The 20,394-nt window shown below is 37.6% G+C and overlaps 1 protein-coding gene across 2 annotated transcripts; it reads left to right on the plus strand.

Annotated features, from left to right (window-relative positions):
• The first annotated feature begins 2,701 nt into the window (after positions 1-2,701).
• On the plus strand, positions 2,702-19,247 carry lin28aa (lin-28 homolog Aa). 2 transcript variants are annotated; one of them, XM_007557253.2, is made up of 4 exons: positions 2,702-2,940; positions 3,818-3,990; positions 10,932-11,116; positions 14,730-19,247. In XM_007557253.2, exons 1-4 carry the CDS (start codon positions 2,931-2,933, stop codon positions 14,947-14,949), a joined length of 588 nt encoding a protein of 195 aa, XP_007557315.1. In that variant the 5' UTR covers positions 2,702-2,930; the 3' UTR covers positions 14,950-19,247. The 2 variants fall into 2 exon arrangements, with proteins under 2 accessions (XP_007557315.1, XP_007557313.1); XM_007557251.2 differs by lacking the exon at positions 2,702-2,940 and adding an exon at positions 2,962-3,375.
• Positions 19,248-20,394: the final 1,147 nt, after the last annotated feature.

The following is a 20,394-nucleotide window of genomic DNA, read 5'->3' on the forward strand; positions in this document are numbered from 1 at the left end:
GAGGCTCACCTTCCAGTGGGACAACCAGCAGCAGTTTTTTATACAGGCAGTATGGTTCTTCACCCAGAGCACAACTGCATTAGGGGCAGAACAAACAGTCAAAGAAATAAAAAAGAAAAGAAAAAAGAAAAGGGTAACACTGAACAAATTTTTATATACTTACTGACAGATCATTCAAAGAGGACATGTGTTTTGTACAGTGTAAACACTGTAAGCTAAAGATGAAGTTGGGATCTGAATCATACTGAACTAAAGGAGGCTTTCACTGTTTTTTTGTGTTTTTTTTTGTTTTTTTTTTACAATTCAGGATTCAGTGTGATTACTCAGTCAAAATCTACAACATGGTTTGGGATGCACGAATTCCTTTAATCTTCTTGTGAAAACACAAAGAAAAATATTCTCAATTTTACCATTGAGACAAACACAAAAGTTGCACTTTTTATACCACTCAAACCTGGTTTGAGGTTTTCCTCACTGATCTTCAACCCTACTTAACCGTCTCAAAAACAAGTTTAAATAATTAAATTTCTTGTCAAATTCTTGGTACCAGAATAATGATTTCATTCAAGCAAGAATGGCAAGAGGAAAACCATGAGCATACAGATTTGCACGGAATGGATTAGATCAAAGCAGATTCATATTTTATAATGTCAAAAGTTGTAGGTAATCAGTTAAAATGAAGCAAAGACTGGTAATACATTTAGTTTATGAACTTCAATGTTACTGGAGTTATGGAGAGTTCTTTGAAGTTGTTTTGGGTAGCATAAATTATGGGAAAAATAATAATTTGCTGAATCTTAAAATGCTGTGGAGGTAGTTGGACTATGTGGATTTATTCACTTCTTTTAACTGATGGCTGATAAACAAGCCTTTGTTGAACAGCAAACATCTGAGTCAGGTGTATTAAAGCAGGGAAGCAGCTAAAAGATGCAGGACGGTCCACCTGGAAGACCAGGTTTGGGAAACACTACATTAGTGCATCATGAAAACGATTTTTTTTGTTCCAAATAACCAAATTAGATTTTACAAAAAGATGTCAATTTGAAAGACAAATCTGTGTGATTATTCGACCCCAAATGCTGTTAGAGATTATTTAAGCTATTTTGCTATGCTCAGGATGGATCCATTGCTTAAAGCCAAATTTTGCCACACTTTTTCCTTCCACTCAACTTTCAAATAATAAAACTGCCAGCTCCTGGGGGATGTCTGTTGGGTAACTGCCAAGTCAGCAATCTTCCACATTGTTATGTAGATTATTAAATGACAAATGTCCTCTTTTATTTAATCTTGAGTAAAATTGTAATTGTCTGGTAAACAGAACTGTGGGTTTTCATCAGCTGTAAACCATCTTCATTCAGAGTGAAACGATTACTTTCTGTGTAATAAGCATGTTGTTTTGTCCTCACTGAATTTAATTGAAATAAGATTTCAGATAATATTTTCTCCATGTGTCTTTTTTTTCACCGCTCAACGTGAAAACAAGTAGTGTATATTCCAACTGATTTTCTGTTGTTCTGTCATCGCTTTAGTGTTATTGTCATTTTCTGTGTAAGTCAATTATGTAACATTTAAGGGTTTTTCGGATCCACAAGGGGTCGTTGTGGTCGCATTGATAAAACTTCACTCACATATTGTTCAGTCTATTTGTGATAACAACTTGACATTTTTAGATGTATTTAACGCATGTGACATTTCTATTGGTATCCTAACAACGTAGTAATTCAAAGAAATCCCGGGTGCAGGGAATGTTTCCTTTAACTTTTGTTACAAACAAGATTAAATAAAAAAAGAGAAAAAGAAAAGTATACTAGAGAATTATTTTTTGCCTTCTTTTCCATTTCTTTGTTCAAAGTATGTATGCAATTTGAACGAATTTCGTTTGATAATCTGCACGATTTCATTTTGAAGTTCTTTTTTTGACATCCTCGTTCTTTAACGCGTCTATTGCTCCACAAAAGACGCGAGTCAACGTTTCAAGCTGATGTGATCAATCACTATTGATCCATGAATTCGTTTGCTTGTTTTAATCAGCACCGTGATGATTTTATAAAAGTTTTTTTTTTCTTCTTCTTCTTCTTCTTCTTTTTGATCTGGAAAGGAACAAGGATTTACTTCATAAATGCCATACTTGGGCACTTTTTTAAAAATCAGCATATTTTAAATTCAAAGCAATCAAATTAAGTTTAAATAATGACACTAAATTCAATAATAATAATAATAATAATAAAATAATAATAATAATAATAATAATAATAATAATAATAATAATAATAATAATAATAATACCATGTCTTCCATTGGCATTTTACCTAATTTTCTGTTTTTTTGTACTACAATGAATTAGATATGAGTTAAATAATAATACTACTAAAATGAATAAATAATGTTCGATTTTCAGTTTCAGACGAATCGAATGAAACGTGACAATAATAATATTACAAGATATTTTTTCAGAATCTCACCTCATGATCCATAGTCATTTTACCAGATTGCCATTTTTGTTGCAAACAGGATAAAATAAAACAATACAAATACTGAGAAAGTATTTTTGAACTAAATTGCATGTTAAATTTCAGACCTTTTTGCACATGAGGACACTTTAAGAGCAAAATAATGCAGATTCAGCATGTGTGGACCAACTGATGCTGCAGTTTGCCACAGCCACCCCACTGCTGCAGAAGTCCAGCTCTGAATGGAACATCAATTTATTCATTTTGTGTTGATTGGTCCTTCCATCACACAATGCATATGCATCCTTGGGGACTGTAATCGTGAATCACGTGGACATGACCGAGAGAGTGCGTGGGGGGTTTGTCGGATAAGAAATTGTCATTTGTATTGACCAACAGTGCTGACCACTGCAGGGGAGCTAAAAGCAGCGATCCAGGAGAGAACAGCAGTGGGAACTGGGACCGAACTGGCCCACAGGCATGGCAGAAGGTAAGCTTGAACGTCGGGATGCTTTTTGCAGAGTTTTATCTTTAAAGCGTGCTCGGAGTTGCCTTATGGAGGGGCAGGGTTTGGTTGCATTGTTTGGAATGTTATTGGGGTGTGAGGTAGTGGAAGTGGTGGTGGTGGTGGAGATTCTTCAGCAAAAATTCTCCCCCTCCCCACTTCTCATTGTTGAGCAAAGGAGGGGGGGATAGGTTGCCAGCCCCCTTTTGTTTACCTCCCTTCTCCCGCTTTCCCTCTCGCTGCGCAGCTTCTGCTTTTCGCAGCATTTTGCATGAAAGTGGCAATCTGTGCGGATTACCCAGTTTCAGGGCTACAAATTAAAAAAAAAAAAAGAAAGAGAATATTGTATCTTGGGTGCTGATTTTTGACTCAAGGCTGAGGCAGAAGACATGGGTTCCGTTTCTAACCAGGAGTTCCCAGGTGGAGTAAACTTCATGAGCAGCACGTTAATGTTCCGAGTTAATTAAGCTGTTTTCGGATCGACTGTCTCACTGATTGTGAAGGAGCGTTGTAAGCCATTGTTCGCACACGTGACGAGCAATGCACTCAAATTCGACTCTTTAAATAGTTGCATTTTCTGAAAGTTTTGCGCACATTTGAATGAAAGTTTTACGCATATTTAAAAAAGAAAGTTTTGCGCATGTTTCTTGAACAATGTTGTGCAACTGCTGGCGTTTAAATCGAAAATATATACTGAAGCCTCAGCACGGCGTGCTCAGTCATTGATTCATATCGATTACTGATCCGCAGAAATTTACATTTTTACATTTTTACAAATTTGCGTTTTGTTGGTTAAAGCGGGGCGAGTTTTTTTTTTCTTTTTTTTTGTAATCCTTATTGTGAACAAATGTTGAATTTGTAGGAGTGTGCAAGACGGAGGTAGATGAGGGACCGAGCACAGAGGAAGACACGCAGTCCTTCCACGGCTCCGGGGTGTGCAAGTGGTTCAACGTCCGCATGGGCTTCGGGTTCCTGTCCATGACCAACAGAGAGGGAGTGCCGCTGGACGAACCGGTTGATGTGTTTGTCCATCAGGTAGGTCTGGCCGCTCTTCCTGCAGAATCCCAACAAAGAAGTTCCAGGCTCCTCTTTTCTTTTCCTCTGATCATTTTTAGCCCACTGATCATCCGTTTTTTCTCACTCGTTACTCGTTTCTAATCGAACACAATTAGTTTAAGTGTCTTAATCTTTTGTTCTTTTACTTCTTGCAGCAATTGATTAGAGTTTTGAAAAGAGACAAGTTTAGATGCATAAATTGTAAAACTGACTCAGCTTTGCAGTCTAAGGTAGAACGAAAAGACTAATTCACTTGACTTAGATGGATGTTTGCTGTAAGGTTTTCTTTTGAAAAAAAAAACAACGTTTTGTAATATTAGGATATCTCTTGGCTTTCTTTATAAAACTTTTTATAACAGGAAATAAAAAAACACACACACGGTGGAATCACAAGAGGCACAGGGGCGGATTTAACAGGATGTGGGTTTCTGTGCTGTAGTGTTGGTGCCCTACTGACACAAGTTTCAGTTCAGGTGATTTGCACAGATCCTAATAACGACAAATGTCAATTTACAAGATTAGCAGATCCACTTTATATCCATGAATATATTTGGAAATTAGTCCAGCTGTTAGGCTGACAGATGGGAATTGATGTATGTGCAAAACTCTTTGTGAACTTTTTCACTGAATTGGTCCCAATGTTGGTGCTAGTGTCGGCTCCTAACTGATTCTTAAAAAAAAAAAATGGTTTGCTTTTTTCTACAACCCATTATCTGAGTCAGAGCCTCATCTCATCTCCCTCTATTTTATGTTTTATTTAAATTTTTATGGAGGATAGTAGAGCAGAAAGTTTGACTACACAAAACAGATTGTTAATTTCTGTAAGCTGTTGACCCCTTATTGCTGCTATAATTTTATTTTCACCGTTTCTTTTTTAAACAAAAAAAGGGTTGCTCGTGAACACAATCCTAACCAATGGATCACCAGTACCAGCAGCATTAAAAAAATGGGAAAAGAGCAATATTTACAGCATGCTTTACATAACACAGTGTTAAAGAAACTAGTTGGTAATGGCATTTATCAAACCAATGGAAAACATCAGCTTGATGCAGGTCAGAAGTCTACTTTAGCTCTGTGATGGGTGATATAAAAACAAACAATGGTAAGATTGATTGCCTTGAGATGATGTATTGTGACTTGGTTCTATAAAAATAAACTGAACTGAAACTGCTTGTGTTTCTCCAATTTAACATTTTTCTGAATAATGATGCTTAGTATTGTTTTTAATTGGATCAATGTCAAAACAAACCCCTGAACAGTGATTTCTGATTGGCTGCTGGTCTCCCTGAGTCTTGATCTAGCTTCTGATGAAAGAGGTTCTTCTGTCCCGACTCAGACTTGGTATTGTAAAAGATCACGTATTTGTGTTAGTTTATCAGGAACAGAAGGAAATGATGCCAAGCAAGAATCAAACATCAGCTTAGCAGTAAAACCAGTTTGGTGGAGAAGTAGAATTGTGCACAGCACTAAGCGCACCATTCCGAACGAGAAACAGGATGGTAGCGGCATTATGCTGTGGAGATGCTTTTGTTCAGCGTGGACAGGGAAGCCAGTTTGAGTTGATGAGAAAGTGGTTTTAGAGAAAAGCTGGAAAATCTTGAAAGAAAACCTGCTAGAGGCTGCAAAATATTGAGGACAACAACCCTACACATACAACTAAAGCTGTAATAGAACGGTTTATATCAAAGTGTGTGTGTTAGAATGGTTTGATCAGATTCCTATTTGATCTTAATTATAATACAGCACAGTCAAAGTCAGTTAATCATATAATGTCAGGCTAAGTAAGCTGGGCCGATTGCATCGAGACTTTGCAGAAACAGAGCAAGAGTGGAAATTAATGGTATTAAACAGAGGAAACCCTCTGGCTCATTATTATCATCATCCATCTGCTACTACTGGGTTGTGGAAGAGACTGAACACACATTAGGCAGGGACACTGGTTCAGAGTTACTTTTTATCTTTTTCTTTAGATGTATTTTACTCATGCAAAGTACAATAGGTTGACAGTTAGGTGCACATAATCATCAAGGTTTTAAATTGTCCACAATTTATTTTTAGTCATTGTATGTCTTGTTTTTAGACAGTTCACTACAAGTATGGCATCATTTCCAGAAAAGTCAGGAAACATCATCCAAAAATGTGCAACTGGCCTTGTCAGGCCTATATGTGGCAATGTGATGAATTCACCAAAATACACTAAAAACAAAGGAAGACACTTCAGGTGAATTCCAATTTTCAAACCCAGATTTTGTTATTTTTTTCTAACAGTACTACAATTGCATATGTATGTAGTTTAGCATTGCTAATCGGAGGTTATTTTACAAAGATAAAAGATTATACAAAGGCTAATTTAATTGCATAATCTGAAACCCTCATTTCCATTTTCTGATAGCTGTTTGGGTTACCTTTTGGTAAAAATATGAGAAATTATGACCCATCTGTCCTGCTGGTAGATTTAGTTTCTCTTTAGTAGATTAGGAGTAAAATTTAAAAATGAATTAAATCATTGGTTGTAAAAGTACATTGTTGATCAGGGGGAGGGGGAGAACAAAACAAAATAAAACTCCTGAGGCTCCAATTTGTACAACAAAAAGTCAGCTACCTCACAGCCAGAGGGATGAAATGTCCATCATGAAGATGTGTCTGAGGTAAAAGGTTTTAGTTTGTGAGATACCTGTTTTCAAATAGTTGCATATTAATTATTGGCAGAAAAATCTAACAACTGAAACCACATGGACACTTCTGGAATACTGTCAACATATCATGCACCTATTTAAAATGATATTTTTTGAGGTTCCCAAAACTTCAAGTACTTTCCCACTAAGCCCTTGCTTAAGTCTAGCCTGGCTTACACACCTTAACAGGCTTACAACAAGGCTACTAAGCTGCACAGAATGTGTGCACATATTTATGACAATGAAAACTAAATAATCTTTTTTTTTTTTAATATCATTTAAAACGGTGCCTTTCTTCTGAATTGAATAACGGCTTGCCGATTAGACTTGTGATCCATGAAAACACCTTAAATAAACTGTTAAATATCACTGCTTTTCATGTTTATGCCCTTTTCTCTCTGACTTGATCATAAAAGTTAAGACGGCTACTTTAAACTTTCCCAGCAACAAGTTTCTGCCTTGCTCTCATCTGTGAGAGAAGCGCCTCCACTTCTGTCTGATAAGACGACGTTTAGCATGTGAATGAGAGGAATCCCTACGAGCTGCTCATTCACCTCAGAGTTCCTGTCATAAAATGATTAAAGGCTCTCTGCTGTCTGGTCAGCCCTTCCACCCTCCTCCCTGTGCCTGTGTGTGTGTTGGCAGTATAGAGGTACACTACAATTTATTGCTAAACCCTTCTTTGAAAAGGACTATTTTTAGGTGCCTTGTCTTGTTTATGCACCAACAGTCTATCTTGGGCTGTGAAAACATTGGACCTACTTGCATGAAGTTTGCATGATTTCACATGCAGCCCCTGTTTCAGTCTTTCTACCATCTGGCCATGATGGCGCTTACAGAGTTATAATTGTGAGGGTTTTTTTTTTTATTGTGAAAGCTGCAGGAAGCTGGGCATGATAGAAACCTGCAGTTTAGATCTCCAGTAGTTAGAGAGTTGAAGCCATTTGAAGTTTTATTAATGTTATTCTGCAAAGTTCTCCGTTGTCAGCATCCAATCCTTTATCAATTTCCATTGATAAGCTTTGGTATTACTTTAATCTACTAACCCTTCAGAGACTGATACAAGAATTAATAGCACAAACATTCAACCTTTTAAAAGTCAAACATTTTATATTGGATTGTTTTAAATGAAACAAGAACTGGACTTTTTTTTTTATTGTATCATAATTGATACATTCGGTATTTTGTTATTATCATGTACTGTGTCCTCCTCAACCAAAAAGACACGGATTGCATGTTTTTAATAGCATAAACCTAATACAAAAACAATTGATGCACTGGCCCCTACTCCCTTCTAAAGAACTTATCATTTTTATTATACCACATTATGAAAGACTATTTTACTGATAATCCATTTTTGAAATATCTTATTTCCTTGTAAGCATTTGAAAGGGCCTTTAACTCCACAAAAACTTCTTCTTAGAAGGTGTCTGTGTCCATTATTGATTTAAATCTTCTACCTGAGGGAAGAAGACAAAAGTAGGACGTAACAAAGCAATTTTTTGAAAGCAGTAGCAACTTTCTTCAAGAAGGCAGAGTTCGCAGAAATATGTGTATCAAAAATCGTGCATTTGGTCTAATGGAGTAAAACCTCACATTCTGAATGGCAAGATTGAAAGAAATTAGATATTTAAAGTGGAATTAAATTATTTCTCTGCAAACTTTACTCAGGTTGTTTTATATATTTTTTAATGGTATCACATCTCAGATCAGCTTTAACTTACTGGCTTTTATAATGGTGACCTTGTATTTCTATTGACAATACAATTTTTCAAATTAGCTTGTTAAAAGCAGGGTATAAAAAAAAAAATAAGAAAACGCAGTCTTGAAATCTTCTAACAAAACCGCTTTTCCAGTAACTGATTTCAGTGTATCATGATTGATCCATTAAGCTTTTCTCATTGTGTATTTATCCCATTTTCCGTAACCAAATGAATCTACAAGCACCTGATTCACTACACTGACCTTTAAAATTATCACAAGTAATACACAGACTTTCATCACAGTTTTCTTTAAAATATCTATTGTTGTTTGAGTTAAGTCACATCTGGCTATCTTGGACTTTGGTCCTCAATAAGAGGCTACAAGATGAGAATAGCATGTGATACAGCAGGAAAGGCAAAGTACAAACATTTTAAAGAGGCAGAAGCCTCAGTAATGTGCATTCAAAAATTATATGTTGGGTGTTATAATAAGCCATAAATAAAAACAACCTGCTGAGTTAAACGTAGGTTTGTGAGTTGCATCGATCGAAAAAGTAGTAATGTTTACTTTTTTTCATTAGAGAAAATTGATGCAGAGAATCTGACGAAAAGTAAAGCCATGCATCCTAAAATTAGTGGCCACGCGTCGAGGAAAAATTAAGTCCCACGGTTCGCTGGCCTTTGTGCCGGTGGACAATAGAGCCATGCATCCGAATCAAGCACCCCTCAGCCGTGCCCCGAGCCTCTCTTTGTCCCAGCAGAAGTCTTTCTATTGTCCCTCTCCACTCTGATGTCTTTCTTTGCCTTGCTTCGCTTCCAGACATATTCTAATGTAGTTTACTCTAGACCCCACAAATAGCACCTCCACATCAGGTCCTTGAAGGATAAAGAGAAGAAAAGAAACCCCCCATCCTGATGCTTTACCTGTGTGAGAGTGGCCATGTGGTAGGTTGAGGGTGAGTTATGGGGGTGGGGATGTTCACACGTTTGAGAGAGGAAGTGGATTAACGGTCACCGGGTGAAGAGTGGTTCTGGGACGTCCATCTTGCCAATCAGATGTTATTTCTCACAAATGGTGCTCGAAATGTAAAATATTATACAGACCATGCTTGTTTTTCAAATGAGGCTGGGTGGGTGGTGGTGGTGGGGGGGAGGTTTGCAGTTCACCGAAACCTCTGATTGTCTTTTTCAGGAGCAGCATTTAAAGATTTAATCCGTGTTTTCTTAGAGGCCCATTTCCAAAATGACTTCCCTTACAATGAATTGCATGTTCTGTTGGGTTCCAATGAGTTTTGACCTACAAAACATCCAGACGTTTAGTTATAACACACAAAAGGATGAAGCTTTGCTCCAAAATAAAATCAAAGAGACAGGATTACCGTTTTATCAAAGCAGATTTGCTAAATTACAGCAGGCTGTTCTTATGTCAACAGTTTGCGGCCTGCGTGACAATATAATCTTACAATCCCACCTAGGGATTTGTTTTTTGAGGGGCTTCCCATGATGCGTTAACCAGTCTGAGGTATTTCTCCACAAACCTGTGCCACACCTTTTCTCTGTTTTTATCTTTCCTGCATTTTGTTTTGGAGGTGGAAATGCTCTTTGCACATGTTAAGGAGAGGGCTCTTTTCTCTTCAGGTGACTGTGGCATCAATAAAAAGGCAGTTAAACATTCAAGCCTGCAGGCCCATTGTTCATTAAGTAAGCAGATCCACCTAATGTCATCAAACCTGTAACAAAGTGAAGTTATCAGCTCCTTCCCACAAAGATCTTGAGTGAAAACGATGCTATCAAGGTGAGATATTGGTCATTTGTGCTCCTTGTGAGTTTATATCTTTTCACATCTTTCTGCCAAACAACTATCCGAGGAATGTCACCCTGACCCCCAGCCTTCACAGAGAGATGCCTTGCTTGCCGTGTCACCCCACCCCCAACGCGAGCACCAACCCCTGCATCCTGTAGTTTAGGGTTAGTGGTGGTGGTCAGTGTGTTAGTGGAGCTTTGTGATGTGGGTGGGAAAAAAAGGTGGGGGTGGGGGCGGCAGTGTGGAATGCTGCTCCTCCGGTGAGGATGGGGGATGAGGAAGAGTGGAGGTCGGGGGGGGCTTGATTGAAGATTATCCTCGTCAGTTTTTTTCTCCTAAATGCAGAAAAATAATAATATGAAAATTCAGCATTGGGTCACCATCACTTTTGTAGTGCATGATGTGAAAACTAGCTGTGGAGAAGGAATGATGAGCTTCGTATGGCTTATTTGGTTATAAGCATAACATAAAATACCACATACTTGATAAGAGTGGTTGGGTTCTGATTTTAAACTGGGATAAATGTTTGGTGGTCAGAGTTTCTACAAGCCAACGGTAGCCAGGATCTAGTCAATGGGGGCAAAATCATCTGCAGTTTTTCCCCATACAAATGAGTTGAAGAGAAATCAAGCACCCCCTTCTATCAGATTTACTGTGAGAAAAATGATTTCCACATTTGGAGTTTCCCAAACAACAAGAGGTTAAAGTTGAATGAGCTCTTGCTTTCTTGCCTTTCAGAGCAAGCTGCACATGGAAGGTTTCCGCAGCCTGAAGGAAGGCGAAGCGGTCGAGTTTACCTTCAAGAAGTCATCGAAGGGCCTCGAGTCGCAGCGGGTTACTGGTCCGGGCGGCATCCACTGTGTGGGCAGCGAGCGGAGGCCCAAAGGCAAAAAGGTCCAAAAGCGCCGCTCAAAGGGAGACAGGTATGTACTGGCAAACTGGGAGGTTTCAACGCAACAGAGGTTTTAACTCTTTCAAGGTTTTGAATAAAAGAGAGTGAGGGTAATTTGAAAGAAAAAAAAGGACTACATCAAACCTCAAAAATGGAGAAAATGACCCAAAAGGGAGGATTTTAATAGATGCTGCACAGGAAAAGAAATATTCCTAAATAATATGCCTGAAAATTTCAGTGACAATATCAATTACAACACACATTTTTCAGACTCCTCTTCTTTGACCCCTCTCCATAAGCTTTAGCACCTTTGCCATTAAAAATACACATTGAGTGTTGACATTAATGATCAATATCCTGCTGTTCACATATATTATCAACTGACAGAGCCTGAATCTGTTGCTCTCAAAATATAATACGATGTCCAGGCAGCCCATTAAAACTGCAATATTTCACACAATAAGGCAGAAATGATTGCACATCCATGTATTGTGGTTTCCTAGTTTTAACCCTTTATTACCTGAGGGGACAGATATCAAAATGTATCTACATTTTATAAATTGGGCTGTACATTCAATACTTTGGGCAAAACATTTTTTTTTTTCTTTAAAGTCTGTTAAGTTAAATAACGAGACTCACAATTTCACTTCAGATTTTTTGTGAAACATTTGGTCTTTTTGCAGTGAAGAATTACTTCATGTGTCCTAATCTTGGAAGAATTTCATTTAAGAAAATAACTGGCAAAGCCATAATTTGATACCAAGACCTCAGTCAGGGAAGAAATAGTATTTTGAACTGAGAATCGCATACAATTGAAGTTGTTGTAAAGTGTTTGTGATTTTTTTTTGTGTGTGTGTGTGTTCTGCTTGGATCAGATGTACAATGGTGTTTGTAGTTTCTCCTCACTTTTGTGCCTTTCCCTGGATCCCAACCCCCCGCTTTGAGCTCTACCCAGGGTCACATCAGCAGGGCCTGACGTGTGACCTGGATCAATAACTGTTTAAATCTGCTCGTCCCTGGTGAATTCAGATCTGCCCACTTTCTCCCTCTTCCTACCAACCCTCCTCAACGGACAGAAGTTTTCCTCTAAATCCAAAATTAATCCTGCAAAGACAGACTTTAGATTTCCCTTTTACTTTTCTCAAGATAAGATGCAAGTTTGTTGATTACTATAGGTGATTTTGTTTGGATATAACTTGATGCACACATGGAGGTGTCCAACAATCCAGCAAACAACTCACACATCGTAACTTTATCCAAATCCATGTTTTGAGAGTAAAAAGAAAGATTTAATCTAATTGGTCCAGAGGCAGAAATGGCATAAAGGGATTCGCTTACAAAGCCAGAATTAAAATGTATCTTTATCTTAAGACCCCAAGATGGACTACAAGGTAACTATGTGGCTCTTATCAGGCGAAACTAAAGGAGCTAAAGAGATCAGTGTTTGCAGATCACTCCGAGTGTCAGTATGATGCAAGGTTAGAGGTGTATCAACTTCACCACATGTCAGTTGTGATTACAACCAGAGCGAAGTGAGTGTGAGAACAGAGATCATTATGGCCTCAGAGTCCTGGGAGGCCGTCGTGGTTCAGTACTTCTCCACAGACCTCTCTGATTCATGGATAAGGTGCGTTTTCTCTTCATTGCTTTGTGTTATGCAACACTGGATTGTCCTCCACGGATTGGGATGTGATTAACTGATTACCTTTTATTAATAAACAGTTTATGTATGTATATAAATTAGAAGCACTGTGAAGGAGTTCTGATTATTTAGAGAGAGTCGCTGTTCCAGCTTGGTTCAGATCACTGATAAACTCGCATATCTATCACTTTGCAAAGGAAAAAAGTTCCTGTTCATTTAATTGATAACAGATGCAGGAGCCCAGGCAAGGGGCGTTAAGGGTCATAGTTGTCATAGCAACCATGTATGAATAAAAGGAAGAGGGCTGGGGGCTTGGATGGGATTGGAGGGAGGTTGGAGGTCAGGGTTCAGAGGTCATTACTGCAGCTTTTTTAGACAAAGGGACCACTTCCACTTTCCTCCTGATGGATGCTGATGTGAGGAGCCTCTGTGATGGTGACGGTATAGACCTTGACACCACTCAAACAGCCAGGGCCACAAAGCCAACCTGACCCCTCAGCAGCCGCACCGTCCAAACCTCATCTGCTGCCACAAAGGTGGCCGGGGGGGTCCAGGGAGGCACCGAGTAACTGCCTCACGCCCACCACCCATCTGTCTTCCACCCCTGTACGCGTGGCCATTCTATAAATGATGTCCAAACAGCGGTGGCCGATGGCAGCCTGATGCCTTCAGCTGACCCCCATGCATAGAGTCTAACTAAAGTTCAATGGTGATGACACTAGAGCCACACTTTGATTGAACTGGCCCCAACTGGAAGCTTCTCTCAGCGACAAGCTGACAAATAGCACAAACTGTACAACTCTAAAGAAAACCCTCCAGTAACTTCACCAAACTGCTTGCTAAAATATTGCCTTGAATTGCAGTTGTGTTTTCTAACCTGGGATTATTTCAGTGACAAGCAGTTTTGAAATGTTCATAAATCTTGTTCTCCTCATGAAGATCTGCACCATCCCCTCAAATGCCATTTGAATTGGAGAGTTATGTAAAAAGTCAAGCTAAGGTTTAGCAGGTGGAATATTGCCATCTAGAGGCGGAAATGTATAATTTAGGATCCTTGAGAGTTAAAAACAGTCCCAACTTACTTTATTAAAATGCTTCTCCAGGAAGGTTTATGTATTTTATTTTTTTTGACTTAATTAAAAAGTGTTTTAGTAAAGTAGAAAATTTTGGGGAGATTTTAAAGGAAATATGATAGACTACAAATTGTTGGCTAATGTTTTCCTTAAAACAAACAAATGGGAAAGTAAGATGTCTCTTTGAGGCATCTGTGATTAATATTGTAGAATTTATTGCATTAAAATAATATATTAATAGGAACTTAAAGATATGTTGACTCGGCCCTGATACTGGTGAAATTAGATTTGTTGCAATAGACCAACAGTTGAAGGAACAAGATACATATTTTTTCTTTAATATAAAAATCTAAAAAGTACAAAGTGCACCGTTGTCAATCCAGCTTTACTCTGACATGCTTAAATAAAATCCAGTGCCTTCAGAAGTCACTTACCTTGTAAGTATCTTCTGTGTAATTTCTTGTCAGTTTAATTACAGCTGTTCTGCAAAGATATAAATGGCAGGATGAAGGAGCACAGCAGGCAGGCCAGGGATAATGTCGAGACGTTTAGCTCACCGGAGCGAGTAACGAAAACAATATCCCAAGCTTGGAGCATCTCAGTGTTCACTGCCCAACCCATTATCCAAAAACAAGAGAATCCTACACCTGCAAAGCTACCAAGACATGGCCGTCCAACCAAACAGATGGAGCCAAATAGAAGAACATTAGTTAGGGAAGCTGTGAAGGTGCAGCTGCAGAGATCCGCAGCTAACCCACCATGCAAAACCCTTACGTCATGATGCTGTAAATCCAACAAAAAATTCTGACATGTTTCGCACCTTACAGTCTCCATACTTTCTCAAAAGAGCGATTTCATTCCATTGGATGCTCACGATCTGTTCTTTCTCAGGTTTATGTCAAACGTAAACTTCATGTATTCTCTTGTAGATGTTATAACTGTGGAGGCCTGGATCATCACGCCAAAGAGTGCAAGTTACCACCTCAGCCCAAGAGGTGCCACTTCTGCCAGAGCATTGACCACATGGTCGCCAGCTGTCCAGTAAAAGCACAACAGTCCTCACCAGTTTCTCAGGGAAAACCGTCCCCCTTGAAAGGAGACGAGGGGGAACACAGCCAGCCAGCGCCACCTCCTGAAACCTCTGATTAAATGGGAGATTGAGCCTCGCCGAAGCACAGGAGCCAATCAAATTGCTTCGACGGTTGAGAGAGGGGACACAATTCTCCTCCCTTGCTGTTGAAGCTGCTTTTGGAATTACCTCAGGTTAAAAACACTCATGAAGAATGTTGTCTTTATTACTTTTTATTTGGTGTAACACTCAGGAATAATGCTTCATTGTTGCACTCAGGAAGTTTAAATGTATGAATCCTTGCTACCAGGAACATTGGAATACGTAGAGATAATACTGAAAGGTGTTCACAGGCATTTGCAGATTTCTTTTATGTAACTGCACTTTCCTTGTGAGTTTTATTAATCAGTTTCGTTTGCATTATACTCAGTGTGTTGAGAATAGACCTAAACTTTTGCTGCCTTACTGTTCAGTATCCTTCCTGACTGTTACACCTTTCTGTCGACAAAGCACAGATGTACCGGACAGTGTCTCTGTGATGAATGTTAGCAAATGGGTTGCGTGGGGAGGGAGGGATGGTGTGTTGATTTGGAAAGAAAAAAAGAAAAAAAAAAAAACACAAAACGGGTTTAAGGGTATAGGTATAGGCAACGCACTGCTGTGAGATTTGCCAATATTGCTGTTGACCATCCAGATTTCTGGGGCCAAATGAATGTCAGACCAAAAAGTGTTTTCTGGGTTTTGGTCAATTATTTTGTTTTATAAGTTGATTTTTATCTTTTTAGTACTCAGCATTTTGCTGGCTGTTCTGGTCTACCTCACTAGTGCATGTTAGGTCTGATATTTATAGATATCTGATTTTAGTTGGGATTAAATCAAATCCTTTTTGCACTACAGAATGTATACAGGATGAAAACTATTCATCACATACCACCACAAAGAGTAACTCAACAACCTGACCTGCAGCGATTCAGTTTCACACTCTGCTGCACTCTACGCGTGTACTTTAAGACCTGAGAAATTAAAACCGCTTTGTGGTTGCTTGGTAAAACCATGAGGTCAATAGACTTCTGAAACACTCTTTTCATTTCAGCCAAATCTCGACAGCACAAAGCCAATATTCTCACCTCATCAGAGTGTCAATCTTGTTGCTTCGTTTCCTGTCACGATGTCCGAACATCAGAAGCTTGCAGAAGCTTGCGAGTGTACCGAGTTTAAAGCTCCAGGGCAAAGTTGAGGCCACTCAGCTTGGTTCTGTGATGTATCATTTCTCACTTTTAGTTTTGCAAACACCATCATCTCTTATGGATGAACCACGAATGCCACCGAAAGGTCTTAATTTCAATCATTTAATTCAGAATTTGAAACTCGTTAAATATTCATTATACACAGAGTTTTAATAATCTCAAGTGTTTTATTTCTGTTAATTTTGAAAACGATTCAGTTTTTTTTTTTTTTTGACAAAATTAGAATATTACACAAGATAATTATTCAAAAACAATATTAAGTAGAGAAACACCTGCTAACATAGGTATGCCTTGATCGGGTCTGGGCTCCTTTTGGGATAAATTGCTGTATCGATGCAGCGTAGCATGGAGGTGATTAAACAGTGGTGCTGCAGAAATGCTCAGGATGTATAGCTTGGTTTAGAAGCAACTTTCAGCTCGTCTGCATTGGTGGGTCTGGCGTCTCATCTTCCCCTCGGCAACATCCATTGGCTTTTTGACCAGGTTTAGGTCAGACAAGTATACTGAGCAGAGTAACACACTGACTTTGTTGAGGACACCAGTGATTGTCTTCTAGTATAACTAGTATTACGCAATACAGTAATTTTCCTCATTTATTGATTCAGTATCATCAAATTGAACAGAAAAAAAAATACTTGTTTAATACATACCTCTGTGTGTAATGAAGCTAAATAATTTTCACTTTTTAAATTATTGATGTAATTTTTCGGTTGTTTTCACATTTGAGATGCACCTACATTCTTGCAAATCAATCAAAAATAGGCGAACGCCCGGCCTACAGGGGGCAGCACAATGCTGCTGTTTGGCTTGAGTTCAGTCGGTCTTCATTTCTGGGTTTTCTTACACACTTTTATCTCTCTTTGAACAGTATTCTATCTTTACTGGCTGATCTGTAAAAGTTTGTTGCTTTATGACTACTTCAAGTTGGATTTGACTGAATTTTCTCAGGATTAAATTATACGTACATGGCATAAATACTTGAGCTTCTACTGAGTTACTGAGGGCTCCAGCTTTACTCTGGATGCTTAAAATTAGAAACAGAAACGAGGCAAAAATCAGACATGATGTTTCTTGTGAGCTCGCTGCTGCTGTTACTTTTTTATGTCCAGTTGGATCTATTTCTAGGTAGATATTTAAGACACTGTGTAGGCTTTTGACTCGGGAGCACCCAGCCTGCAAGGAGAAGCATGTAGACCTAGCTAGTCAAACAGCATATTACTCCCGTTTTACAGGAGATGCTGACTGATACTTTAACACCCAATTAATATATATGTAAAATTATTCTAAAGCCTTTTTAAGAAATGCATACTACTTATTTATTTTCATCCAAAAGCAGCGCATCTTCTCCCTGTGCTCCTTTTGAAGCCTACCAGCAATGAATGTTTGAGTAGAGATCATCATGTAAAACACAAATGGGTCGGTGAAAGCTTGAAGAAGATCTGGTTTACAATCTTAACATCATGGTACTCTTGCTGCTGTGTACATATGTGCTTGAAAGATCATTCCCTTAATTTAATTTGACCTGAATGCAAGGTAACAGTACTATATTGCGACATAAGAATATGAATATGCAATACATACTGTGCAGGTACATAGAATAATGACGACTGATCTAAACTGTGAGGATTTTCTTTTCCTTGTTTATCCTTGATTTTTTTTTTTTCTTTTTAGTATATTACTTTTTTTATGCGCAATGAGCCTTTTAGGAGAAAAGCTCATTGTTATTCCTATCTATGCCAAACCCAATGCAATGCCACTCTGCTCTAATCATGTGCAAGATGCATTAATATGTTTTCTATATTTCATTTTTGTTGCGCCCGAGTATGTTTAATGTTTTTATATCAGATTTTAATGTTTTTACACGCTATAAAAAATACCTCGTCTTAAGCTCATCTCAGGGATTGCTAATCTGAAAACTCAGGGATGGTTTTAGATTGAATTTGAGGAGTCAGTGTTAACTCCAGAACAAGCAAGGGTTAAATGCTCATTTAACAAAATGTGAAAAATGTAACAAAGAAGCCAAACTACTGAAAATGGCTTTGTGAGTGTCTTGGTGCTTATCTTGTTTTTCTTTTAAACATGGTGAAAATTTATTGGTAGATTTTTTTAAACTTTTGGTCAGGAAAGCAATCTTGCCCTAACATTGTATATCAACACAGAGTAATGGTGTTTGTTTTTTTTACATCTCCTTTGCCTAATATGAAGAAATGTTCCACTATTGTTGTATTCTTTCCTCTGTAATTGTTGTAGATTGGGATAAAAGTAGGATATTTTAAAGGGACTGGGGCTAGTAGTATATAATCGTTGTCTCATCTCAACACGTTGATAATTGGTGTTTCAGACTATCAATGCTTATGACAAAAAGAATGTGCTACAAATGACTTAACACACAAATGACTCCTTCTATTCTAAGTAGATTTCCCACAAATTCAGAATATGTGACGGAAAATCATTCAAAGGTTTGATTTAGATGTTAAATCATTTCACTCAAGAATTATCGTAATGTAAGACCTTACATTAAGTGAATATATTTCATTTACACTGCTAATATTTACATCAATTATAACAATTTACTTTCTTTTCCTTATTTGTCACTTATCTGAGCACTGACTTCATTTGTTAAACTGACTTAGGCAATGTTTACATGTAATTCTCAAATTTGGAGTAAGCTAAACTTCTATAATGGGTTAGGGATTAATTAGTTGTACTTTGCTATCTCAAATTATAACATTGAAACTCAGAATGTATAAAAATCTACAAATTTATTGTCAAGTACTTGGTTCCTTTAAAGTGCAACAGCTTGTATGACTAGCTCAGGGTAACATTTGAAGCAGATCAAGGCGTTTCAATATTTTTTGTTCTTTTTGTACTCATGTTGTTTTTGACCATCAGTCAGTTCATTTGTGGTTTTATTGTATTTTATAAGACAAATTTCTACAGAGCTACTTCAGAAAAATATGCATTTACTATTAATGAATGTATTAGTATTTACTGTCATAAAACTCACAATTATCTTTAACTCAGGAAATTTAATGATTATAGTCTGTCAGTGATGAGCAGCATGTGAGATTTTCAAAGTAGTTTCTATATGTAAAATGTTGCTTCATTTCATAATAAACTTGTCAATATTATCATTTTTTTCAGCTTTTCATTTTAAAAGAGGGGGTTCAGGGAGGTAATTGTTGTCTTACTTCTTTTTTTTTTCTTAATTGTTTTAATTTTTGACCAGGAAAGATCCAGAGATTTAAAATTTCACAGGAGTGCTAACAACATAAAAGCAGCCCACAATGCACCTGAAATATAACACTCAGAGTCGACACAGTAAAGAACATAAAAAGGTTTTCATTTGCAAACATCAATTTATATAAAAAGGTTTTGCAATGTTGAAAGATTGTGGTATAAATTCAACGCAATATGGAGCTTATTCTATAAAGTATAATATCTGAAGGCTTAAACACAAGCTTCTTGGCACATTTAATAGGAATAGGTGACATAAATAAACCTGAAACTACTGCACTTTTGAGGAAATAGGAGTTTTAGTATAAAGGAAGAAAAACCTTTCGATTCAACATAAGAACATAATGTGGAATGAAAACCATAAATTGGTAGATTGTACCAAGTGTATGTTGGCACTGTGGACATACAGCACACAGACATAAATGTAGCATATATACAAATCGTTCACCAGCTCTAAAATAAAATAAGGTTCTAGAGCAGTTTTATCTTGATTGCTTTTTTTTACCAACTGCTTGATGTGTGAGAATCAACAATTAGTATTCCTACATTTTTTTCAGACGCTAGCTCTGTCCTCAAAACAGAATAAGGACAGTAAATTCAGAGTACATCTGCAGTATTGTCAGCATAAAAATATTTTTAAAACCTGGTAGTATATAACATTTATGAGAGAATTTGTCTCTGCAGAAAACAGAGTTTTTGGCTTAGTTAAATAGGTTCTACAACTGATATGTCAAAAGGTTAAAAGAGGTCACTGACAAAAGCTGGACTCTTTTGTTGCCTTTCACCTCCTAGAGCTGTTGTGTACTCTTTTTCTAAAACCAAACAGTTTTTATTTATTTCACTAGATATGCACAAATATGATATTTAAAAAAAAAAGTAAATTAAAACAAATTTAAGTCTCCTATTTATATCTGATGCTCTTTGTTTCTGATGCTCTTTCAACACAACTACTTTGGCATATGAAACATACTAAAAATGGTGCCTGAATCATTGCTAGATTCAATTTCTTTCTCTTAGACATGTTTCCTGTTGCTGATGCAG

Source organism: Poecilia formosa, unplaced genomic scaffold (genome assembly GCF_000485575.1).
Source record: "Poecilia formosa unplaced genomic scaffold, Poecilia_formosa-5.1.2 Scaffold86, whole genome shotgun sequence".
Taxonomy (NCBI): domain Eukaryota; kingdom Metazoa; phylum Chordata; class Actinopteri; order Cyprinodontiformes; family Poeciliidae; genus Poecilia; species Poecilia formosa.